General features: G+C 33.2%; 1 protein-coding gene across 7 annotated transcripts in view; it reads left to right on the forward strand.

The window, feature by feature from the left end:
* LOC129948552 (protein sidekick) overlaps positions 1 to 12,115 on the forward strand; it is a 244,148-nt gene that overhangs the window by 160,601 nt on the left and 71,432 nt on the right. For all 7 annotated transcript variants that reach the window (XM_056059622.1, XM_056059625.1, XM_056059619.1 and 4 more), the window contains exon 2: positions 9,190 to 9,291. In XM_056059622.1, coding sequence (XP_055915597.1) covers positions 9,190 to 9,291 — 102 coding nt within the window. The remainder of the gene's footprint in view (positions 1 to 9,189; positions 9,292 to 12,115) is intronic.

The raw sequence follows: 12,115 nt of genomic DNA on the forward strand, positions 1-12,115 counted from the left end.
AAATAGATATAATGTGTACCTATAAAATATAAAAATATTAAAAGTGATTCTAATAGAAAATACATATACTCTTTCTTGCCCGTTTCTTTAACTTGTAGGTACTAAGTATTTATTCTTTTATATAGTCGAAGGCAGGTAAATCATGTGTGAAACAACCTTAGTCGTAAAGAATAATATTTTAAAGTCTCATATACAAAGTTACCAAAATAATACTTCTTGATAGACAGTTCAAAATATATTGTTGATTAAATATATCATATAAATGTGTACCGAATGCATTAATTTGGATTAAAGATAGGAATGCAATTACAATTTTGTCAAAATAATGCGCTCTTTCGGGCTCATGCATAGTAAAAATATTAAAAAAAAATATTTTAATGTTCAAAATTTCACCCGAAAAATAAGTTTGTCTTCAAAAATTTAAATGCCATTTTATAAATAAAAAAACATTTCATTTTTCAAATTTTTTTTATGAAAATCGTTAGAGCGGTTTTTTTTTAAATTAATTTTTTATAAATAAAATTTTTCAATTTTGTTCGAAAAATATTTTTGGTACGCAGTTGTTTAGAAATTGTTAATATACGCTATACGTTTGAATTTCGGAAAAAAATGTTGAAACGTTTTTGAGATATCGAATTTTGAAAAAATAAAATTCAATATTTTTTTAAAAATCTAAACAATAAAAAATTGCACTTTTGATAATCAAATATTGTTAAAGCAATATAAGAGCTTATTCAGAAAAAAAATTATTGAAATCGGTTTATAAATGGCTGAGAAAATTAAAAAACAAAATAACGGTTCTATGAGCGGTACCTTTCCTGAGCAATACAAAAATTTGTTTTTCTTATTAAAAGAAGCCAAGTTAAAAAATAAAATTTTAAAGAAAATTTAAAGAAAATCTATCGGTTTGTTTTTGAGAAAATTCGAATTTTCGTTTTTTGACCAAAAATATTGTATGGTGGCCACTGTTAGTTTTGATCTTAAAAAAAAAATGAAAAAAACGCCTAACGCGAATCTGCTCAAAACCTTAACTTCCAAGTTTGAACTCAATCGACCCAATGGTTTAGGCTGTAGGAGCGTGGACAGACAGACAAAACCGACCGGACGGAATCGCGGGACCCACTTTTTTCGACTTGTCTACCATCGTAATATCATGTTTGATTAAAATCTCGAGTTCGAAATTTTGCACGAATGCAAAACTTGCCATATAGTTCCTATATGTCGCAAGTAATAAAATGTCTTACTTAGCTTTAAGCTGAAACTGTTCTTAGTTATTTTAACTAATTAAAAAAAAAATCCATTCCTTGTAGACTTTCCAATATTTTTTTAGGAAAATGTTTCTACGCTTTTTTTAATGCAAGTGCCAGAAGTTTTATTTGAAGCTATCATTTGCTTAAAATAATAATTACGTGCGATTCATCCGTGCATTTTAGTTTTATGTTCAGCTTGAGTGTCTGTCCTTCGAAATGAGACATTTCTTCCTTAAATAATTATATACGCAAACCATCTTGCCTCCTTAAAAATACATGTACCTATCTCAAATAATTGTAGCACATTGTCATAAAAGAAACAGAATAAAGTAAGGCAACAGTGAAACGTGCCAGATCCAAATTATGACACCTCAGTTCCACAACCGGCATCATCTGTTCTTAAATTTGTCAGAATTTCCAACACATAACACACCATAAGCATCACACCGCCAAAAAAAAAAGTTGATGTTTCTTTTATTTCTGAAAGAAGCAAGAAAAGACATTTCAAATTTGACAAGCAGAACAAAATGTTAATTGATACGTGAGAAACTTGGATTATGATACTGCGCCGTCACTCTGTCACATCAACAAATGGAAATTTGACAATAACAATAACATCCTGAAATATGAAAATGCAAAAAAGTAAAAGTACAAGAAAATCTCTTAACAATCTGACACAACATTTTGTGGAAATGCTCCAATGTCTTGAACATAAAAGAAAACAAAAACTAATTGAATATAAAACGACGTTATAATTATTATGGTTAGACAATTTTTGTTTGATTGTTTTTTGTTGTGTTCGGTTTAAATAAACGTACATATATTTTTTTAAACTCAAAAATTGATCAATTCAAAAACAATTAATTTAATTTAAATATACAAAATAAAACAACAACAATAAAGAATCATTCAATAAAGAGCAATTAAGAATTGTGGGTCAGATAAATTATTGTGTTGTTGATTGATATTTGCATCATAATAGAATTTTATTAATGGTGCATAAAATATATTTCAATATTCCTATTTATATTCATTCAATCAAAAACCAATATTCGTTTTATTATTAATTGAGTTTTTGATTTTGTTTCACCCCACATGCAAGAGATAAAGGCTCCAGGTTCCACTAATAAGTGATATCGATGAGAGAACAAATACAAAATAGAATTTATAATAAATGATTTAAACTTTATTGGTGCAGCATCATTTATCTTCACCCAAAAATTTAGTGAAAAGAATAACGTCATAATATCGCCTGCTTGGAGGTAAAAGTCGTTAAGTAACAAAATCAAAAATTTTCCGGAGAGCAAAAAAACTGGAAGCATTCAAAATTTCAACTCAATTCCTTTTTTAAACTTATTTTGAATTATCTTACCTTTTTTTTTAAATTAACACTTGACTCAGAGTGTACGAAAATTTAATTTTCGTGACTTTTACCTCCAAGCAGACGATATCTACCCAGTCTAAAAGGTCCTTCGGTTAACCTCATGCACTTAACTGGTTCATAAATAAAAACAGAGGCTGGGATGCGACCCACACTGATAACTTCCCATCCCGTCTGTCGATTTGTCTTGCTTAAAAGTTTGTCTATATTTACTCGTATCAATTTTTAACAAATTTGCGTACTATTTTTTGCAGATTTTATTTTTTATGAAAAAACGGACTGTTGGATTTTTATATAAAAATTACTGAATATCGAAAACAATATTTTCTGTGAAATAAAATAAGTTTGAAGCCAATATTTTTAATTTTTAAAAAGCTATTTGAGTCGTAAGTAAATTTTTACCAACTTTTATAAATTTTTTTCTTGGTTTTTATTTAAAAAAAAAAAACTGTCAATTCGATTTTTCTCAAAATTTGGCCTAATGTTGAAAACAATATTTCTTATAAGAAAAAATTAGTAAGAAGCTATTATCTCAAAGTTTTTAAGAGATATTTGAGTCAAAAATCATTTTTTACCAACTTTTGTAAATTTTTTTTTCGGTTTTTAATTTTTTGTAAAAAAAACTGTCAGTTCGATTTTCTTCAAACTTTAACTGAATGTTGACAACAATATTTTTTGAAAGATAAAACTTAATTAAAGCCAATATCTCAAAGTTTTGAGATATTTGAGTCGAAAATCAATTTTTACCAACTTTTATACATTTTTTTTAGGTTTTTATTTTTTTTTTAAAGACTGTCAATTCGATTTTTCTCAACATTTTTCAAAATGTTGAAAACAATATTTGTTATAAGATAAAATAAGCTTGAAGTCTAAATTTCAAGTTTTTGAAAAGATATTTGAATCGATATTTAATTTTTACCAACTTTGAGTAATGTTTTTTTTAGATTTTTATTTTTTATAAAAAAAAACTGTCAATTCGATTTTTCTCAAAATTTTATCTGATGTTAAAAACATTATTTTTCGTTGCACAAAATTGTTTTGGAGATGAAATCATACTTTAGTCATAAAATTTGGAGGTGACAAATTTTTTATTTTCAGTTTTTTTTAAGTGTATAAAAAAACCGTTGAATGGATTTTTTTCAAAAAATATACTTCTTTGGTATCACGTTACAATATATTATAAAAAATGTAATTCAAGTTTCTAGCGTTTTTTGTTCGTAAGATATTTAGGGTTCACCAAAATGTTCACCTTTTTTTCAAACTGCTATGGTAAAAAAAAACACCCACGCAATTTTCTTGAGAGTCCTTTTTGCATCTTTCTGCCTTATTATCTGTATAACAACATTTATTTGAAGTTGTTATCTCTTCTGGTTCTTGAGCTATGGGGGACGAAAAAAACGTCGCGAACGTACGTACACACGCACGAACAGACATCTTTCTAAAAATCCTTTATTTCGACTCTAGCGACCATGAAACGTCGAGAAATGTCGAAATTTTCAATTTGACAAATCGGACCCATTACAATAACTTCCTATGGGAAGTTAAAAAACAATATTTTGCACATCAAACCCCTTTAAGGCTTTAAGATCCTGAATACAATTTGTTTCATCTTTACTTGCAACACATGAACTATGCATATTTTGATATCATGATTTTAATCAAACATGACATAACGATGATAGAATAGTCAGAAAAGTGGGTTCCGCGATTCATTTCGTCCGCCTGTCTGAATGTCTGTCCTCGCCAATACAGCCCAAACCATTGATTAGATGCAGTTCAAACTTGAAAATTAAGGTTTAAACGAACCGATACAGTTTTCTACAATTTGTTGAAAAAATATTTGATGATCAAAAATGTGTGCCCGTGGCAAGATGGTTAGTGCGTTGGACTGTCCTGACAGAGGTCTTGGGTTCGATCCCTGCCTATGCCATCTTAAGTTTTTTCACGGGTGCGAGGAATTGACAAATTCTCCAACTCTTGTCATGAAAAAGTGCTTTCTCAAATTAGCCGATCGGATTCGGCATATTAAACTGTAGGTCCCCTCCATTCCTGACAACATTACTCGCACACGGGCATGGTTGAGAGTTGTAAGTCACTAGGCTCTGGTTCTCTACGGACTGTTGCGCCACCCAATTTATTTATTAATTTTTCACAAATGTCATCATTTTTGTTTGACTTTTATATATGTTGTCCGGCTTTAACACCTCCAGGAGCATAAGGCAGTAACAAGATACTTCCACCTCTCCCGATTCACCGCAACTGACCTCAGCTGTGGCCACTATTGAAAACCTTGAGACCGAGCCTCCTTCCAACGCGTCTATTACCCTGGGGATTCCATTGGACGGATTGTTCTGCTATATTGTCGTCCGGTTTCTTCAGTGTATGGCCCATCCAACGGTTAACGAAAGCTTGTAGTCTGCTAGAGATGTTGGCAGAGCATTTCCATGTTTCAGAAGCATATAACAGCACTAATTTGACGTTGGATTCGAAGAGTTTCAACTTGGTGCGTAGCAATATTTTGCTAGGAGAAAGGATTCCAAATGCACTACGGGCTTTGTTTATTCTACTGTTAACATCCAGGTCCGTTCCGCCATAGAAAACTATAAAACTTCGCAGATAATTAAACTGCTCAGCCTCTTCTATGGTCCCCTGGCTTAGAATAACTTGTGTGCGTTGGTCCGTGGTCATTACTTTGGTCTTATTTGTGTTAATCCTTAAGCCAGCCACCTCTCCATTTAATTGCAGTGAATGACACATCTTTAAGTCTGCCGTGTTGTTAGCCATGAGACATATATCGTCAGCATAATATATGTGGCTAAGCTTGTTAAACAGACTCCATTGGATACCGTGTCTTTCATTTGTACCCACCGTGGCAGTCAACACATCGTCAATCGCCAGAAAAACAGAATTCATGACAAGACATCTCCTTGTCTCACTCCTTGACGCACATCGAAGGAGAGTCGGAAAGCTGTCCATTGTGCAACACACAACACCTTGCATTGTTGTACGATTCTTTAATAACAGGGACAATTTTCTCAGGGGTTCGTCGTGCAATAAGCGATCTCCAGATGCATTCATTCACTTTTTAAAAAACATACATTTTTTTGGAAATTGGTTATTTCAGAAAAAGTCCAATATTGAAATATAAAATGTAGAGTTCCTGAGACCCAATCTTCAATAGGTTGTTTAAGCCAAATTGGCAAGTTACACTATTGAACAGCACGTTGAAATGATAAAACTTTATTATAAAAATGGGCGCCCATTTTACGGTAGACGTGGTGGTCCTTTGCAGTTGACTCTTCAAAGTTCAGAAAACAAAAAGCGAACACCCGTACGTTCAAGGAACGCAAGATCGGCCGATAACATCGCCGCGGTACGTGAAAGTGAACAGCAGAACCCGAGGCAGTCTATTCCTCACGGTACACAAAAACTCGTATTTTCGCAGACTTCAATTTGGTGAATTTTGCATCGGGACTTGGGTCTACACCCGTACAAGATCCAACTGACCCAGAAGCTCAAAGTTCATGACCATAGAAGACACCGTTTGTTCGCTGACTGGGTTGGGCTTCAAATCGTATGGAAGAGAAATCCAATTTTGACCGAAAAATCATCTTTGGTGACAAGGCTCATTTTTGGATGAATAGCTGTGTTAACAAGCAAAATTGTCATACATGAGACCACACCAAACCAAGCGAGGTTCACCAGGTAATAATGCATCCTCAAAAAATTACAGTTTGGTGTAGATTTTGGGCCGCCCGGCGCCGTGGCGTAACTTGTCCGTACTTTTTTGAAAACGGCGTTAGTGAGGCGATTACCGTCTACAGCGAGCGCTACACAACCCCTAACTGAACCATATGGATCTAGACGACATGTGTAGCGACTTTTGAAGCCAAGCATTGTACATCCTTGGCATTTAAATTAATTTGACATTTTCGTAATTCCAATACTGGAGATGGAAGTTTCAAAGTAAAAAGATGCAGCGGGTGTCAATACTTATCAAGAATTATTAAGACTGTGATGTCACTTCCCCATTCTAATGCTGAAGTTCAGCGCATTTGTAGTACGTTGAACCTTGTGAAAAATAAAACCAGAAATAAATTGTCAACAAAAACTTTAAATTCTAGCATTCTTATTCGAAATCAGCTTAAAATACTTAACAAAAACTGTCATTTCTATGAACTACCGGAAAACGTTTTGAAAACAAATGTATTTAAAAATAATGCTGTTGAAGTTCTTGCAACTGAGAATATTGAAGAAATCGATAGTGATCTTTTTGTATGTGATTCAGAATAAATACTAAGTAAGGATTATCTAGATACCTAAATACCTATTAACGATGAGACTGAATTATTTTTTGTTTTACCTTTATTTGTTTTTTGTTACTCTAGCTCTAAGTTTGTTTGTTAAATAACTTTGAATTTTTGAAACAAAAATAAAGTTATTCAAAAATTAATTAACTTTATTTTACAATTTTTCTATCGACTTTTTGTCTGCAAAATTTCAGCCAATCTAGCGACTTTTAGGGGTTAGCCTAGCGACTTTTCATTTCAGCTTGTGGCAACACTGGCCCTTATAGTTATGGATGGATAGCTATAAGGGACATTGTCCTGTTGAAAAATGCATTTTCAAGTTTCACCGAAAAGTTCTAGCACAGTGCGCTCTTATATATTTTATAGAAGTCGTAGGTAAAAGCCTCCAGCGACTTCCTTTATTTCTTGTTTTCGATACATCTGTAAGATGCATTCACAGCTCAGTCTTTACTTTGGTTCTCTTTCCCATCTCCAATATACACCAACTTAAATTCTCTAAAACAATAACAGTGTCCCAAATATCTTGACATAGATCAATAAGGTTCTTTGTTATGAGTTTGAGGTCTTTGGGTCATTTCATTAATCAGCTTGACGTACATATTTTTACCTTCACTCAACACAGATCGTTTATAAGAACATTACGATAGCTCTAAAGAATCAAAACACGATCTTCTACTGGAGTCGTCTCTTTTGAAATATCGAAACCTTTCTCTCTGCTATTAGTTTCGGCTTAAGCATTTCTTTATATACAATTCTTAAATTTTTGAACATCTAATTTAATGTAAAAACTGCGCCCGAAATGGTAAAACTCTTTGAGCTCATATTTTTCAAAATCAGAGTTTAAAAATTGATTTGAACATTACATGATGTAATTCAATGTAATGTAATGATTATCAGCAATACGCTTACAATTTTTCTTAAAATGACTTAATTTGAAAATTAGCCTTTTTTTGGGAGGGGATTGCGTGCTGTGAGTAGCTGGAAACACTTCAAAACAAAAACATCATAATCATAATTCGATCTGTACCCCTTTCCATATTCATGTTTCGAATTCGATCCTTATTTTATCAAATCATGTGTGTTGATATAAAATATTTTCAAATTCAAGTTTATGTAGGTAGATCAAAACGCTAAAGTATGTGATTCCATGCATTCAGTTTTAATTAGCTGTCCGTGAGTCACTAAACGTCTAAACTCTAAACCAAAACAAAACATACCAATTGCATTATTATTTTTCCAAAAAAATAACACAAAAGTATCAAAATCAAATGTCAAAAACTCAAAACCTGACTCTACTCAATTCGATTTAGACATAGATACTTCTTAATATGTAGATTGTTGATATATTCACTGTACAGAACATGGGTACCGAACATACATATTTTCTATATTCCAAATTCTAAAGCTTTGTTTGACACGTTTTTGCTTTCGAAAACAATATCCTGATGCTTCTCCATCTATATACCCATAGAGTATAATAATACATGTTGGTTTGAAATATCCGCAAGAGTGGAATTTTAATCAAAATTGGTGTGAATTTCAAACAAACAGTATAAACACAGTACAGAAAAACACCTTTAAATCCTCTCGACATTATTATTTATTTATTTAATTTCACCTAGAGCGGAATTCCATTGCGGTCATTTGGCCTAAATAAATAAAACAAAAATGCAAAACGAAAATGTCCAATCGAATTGCAGTTTAGAGATAGAGTATTTGGAAAATACGAATAGCTACATATACAGCAGTTACCTAGGTGGCTTGGCTTGGCTAGCTAGTGCAATGAATTTTATTCGACCGGACTTAAGCTTCAAGTGCAGCCACCACATAGTATACAATACACAAAACACCAATTTGAATATAGTGTTTTTAGGTTTTTTTTTTTATTTTTGAACGTACATAGGTTTGTATATATTGACAAAAGTTCAAGCTCGACCTCGTTGTTTTGAAGGGAAGTAATTTATTTGGTCCTCTGTTTTTTTGTTTTTGTTCTGCTTTAAATGAAAGTATAACTAAACATTTAAAGTACATGTTTTTTTTTATATTTTAGCTGAAGAAGGTACCTGAATCCTTGGGATTTAAAAACTCATAAATATTGCAAAGAGCAACATTAAAAAGAAGCGTATACACAATATAAAAAGCTTAGAACTGTCATATTTTGAAAAAAAAAAGACAAACAAAAATGTTATGCTTAAGTCGTTTTGAAATTAATTACTTATTCTTCTCTGTTGTTTTTTTATTTTTGCAGATGGTCCACAAATACAAGCGCCAAGATTTACAACACAACCTTCATCTTCTGGCTCTATTGTGAGTGAAGGGAGGACGAAAATTCTACAATGCCATGCGTTAGGTAAGTTGCAATCTTTGGATTAATTATATAATGTACTTAAGTTAACAACAATTTATTTATATAAGCATATGATTATTAATTATAGTCTTAAATGTTGGTATCTTTTAGTAAAAATATAAACATTTAAGGTTTTCTCATCTACCTAAAAGTTCTCCTACCGAATCGAGGTACCAAATTTGAAAACATAAAAATATTTTAAACTGTTTATTTGAAACAGTTTTTTCTATTTTCGAGTAGTTATTATATTATTATAAATTCTTTATTTGACCAAAACTCGAAATACATTTGAAAAATTTTATAAGAACATTAGCATGGCAAAAAATATATTTGCCGTCTGCCTGAAAATTTATCGAGAATAAAAAAAAGAAAGTTTAAGATTGTAGTTTAAAATAGATTATGTAGACAATTTAATAAATAAATTGAATATTGCATAATATCCAAGTTTATAATATATATTTCCTATTTACATCTTAGATCATGATACCTAAATATACATATATTTAAAAATTTAAAATTACTCTAAAAAACTGTTTCGGGAATCTAAGGCATGATCAATAAAATTGTAAAGGTCCTTCCAACCCCACTCTCCGTTTAAAATTTGTTTCGCTTCCTGGTGATTGAAAAAAGTCTTCAGAGTTCTAGTAGAATTGGACAAACTGCTAAAAAGTTGTTGACATCTTCGATTTCATTTCGATTGCAGAGGTTACACCTGGGATTATCATTTCTGTGAGGTTTGTAATTCAGATTTAGCATCTCAGTTCTTGCTTTAAACTTTAAAGTACCTATTTGATTTGCAAAAATATTACTATTAAAATAATTGTTTACAAACAAAGTGTGATTGAGTTGCTTATAGACCAATCTGCTTGGAGAGGTTCGAGCCCTATTCAAGAACTTGAGATACAATGAATCACCAACCAACGCAATACATTTATAAAACCTATCTTTCCAATTACCAAGAGAAGTTGTACCAAGGTTAAGATTAAATCCTCGCGCATTTGCTATTTCATATCATTCTTTAAACGGCGATAAATTCCTTCTGAATGCGAAATCTATCATTTGCTTTTGAAGATTTTTATTTGACCTTTACATTACTTCTATTATGTAATCGGTATTAAATTTAAGATTTTTTAGAAAAATTGGAGGGATCCCTGATTCCACATGTAAGTTGGTGCATAGTTTGGAAGTTTAAATATTCGTTTAAAAAAGAAGCGTTGCACTATCTCAAATTCATCGAGATCTTGGTAACCAAAAACTTGACTGGCATAGCATAATCATGAGTTTATAGTAGCTTCAAAAACTCTAAACTTAGCTGAGATGCATATGTACTTACTGCAGAAAATTGTGTTCCATATAAGGTTTATTGCAGTTTTAGCCGATAAGCATTTTTCCTTAACATGGGACCGGAAATCTAGATTGCTACAAAATACTTACTTACTTACTTAAGGTGGCGCTACAGTCCGGGGCGGACCTGGGCCTCAACCAACATGCGTCTCCAGCCAGCTCGGTCCCTAGCTAGCTGACTCAAGTTTCGCACACCAAGTTGGTTGAGGTCCTCTCCCACTTGGGTGCGCCACCTGAGTCGCGGTCTTACTCTACTAAGCCGCCGTCCCTCGGGATTGGATTCGAAGAATTTCCGGGCTGGAGCGTTGATGTCCATCCGCTCTACATAACCTAGCCATCAAAGCCGTTGGACTTTAATTTTGCTAACTAGGTCAGTGTCGCTGTACAGCCTGTACAGTTCGTCGTTATATCTTCTCCTCCATTCTCCATCTATGCGTACGGGACCAAAAATCACCCAAAGAATTTTTCTCTCGAAGCATCCTAAGACACTCTCATCTTTCTTTGACAGGGTCCAGGCCTCAGCGCCATAAATGAGAACCGGGATGATGAGTGTCTTATAGATAGTGATTTTACATGCTCGAGAGAGGACTTTACTTCTCAATTGCCTTCTAAGTCCAAAGAAGCAGCGATTTGGAAGAGTTATTCTTCGTTTGATTTCAGCGCTGGTGTCGTTGTCTGCATTAATAGCGGTTCCTAGGTAGACAAAGTCCTTAACTACCTCAAAGTTATAGCTTTCCATGGTGACGTTTTGTCCAAGACGTCTTCGTTCAGTGTCCTCTTTTGATGACAGCATATACTTGGTCTTGCCCTCATTGACCACTAAACCCATCTTCTTCGATTCCGTCGAAAAACGATCCACTGATATCACGCTTTGATCTTCCAATTATGTCAATGTCATCTGCGTATCGGAGTAATTGGATGGACCTTTGGAAGATTGTGCCTCTAGTGTTGACAGTTGAGTTTTGCACAATTCTTTCCAGAACGATGTTGAAGAAGTCGTATGACAGTGCATCGCCTTGTCTAAAACCTTTTTTGACATCAAATGAATGTGTAAGATCTTTTCCGACCTTGTAGAACACAAAATAGAACACCTTAATACTTAAATTTGTTAACCACCTCTATAGGTTCACGATCCAATGACCATGTTTCTTCTTCGACGGGTGCATTCAAAAATCATAATTTTTGATTTTGAGGTGTTTGTATTCAGGTTCCATTTATCACAAAAGTTTTTAAGTCTATTAATTTGTAACTGTAATGTGGTGGGGTTGTCCGACAAAACAACAAGGTCGTCCGCATAAAGTAGTACCTTAATAAGCTGATTTCCAAACCTTACACCCGCCCCCAGGAAAATCACGGGAGACATAGTCAATGAAAAGGGCGAACATAATCGGGCTTAAGGGGCAACCTTGGGGCGCACCGCAATCAGTGTTAAAGAAGCTGGATATGGAACTCCCATTTGACACAGTAGCGCAAGTACTGGTGA

Source organism: Eupeodes corollae, chromosome 2 (assembly GCF_945859685.1).
Source record: "Eupeodes corollae chromosome 2, idEupCoro1.1, whole genome shotgun sequence".
Classification (NCBI taxonomy): domain Eukaryota; kingdom Metazoa; phylum Arthropoda; class Insecta; order Diptera; family Syrphidae; genus Eupeodes; species Eupeodes corollae.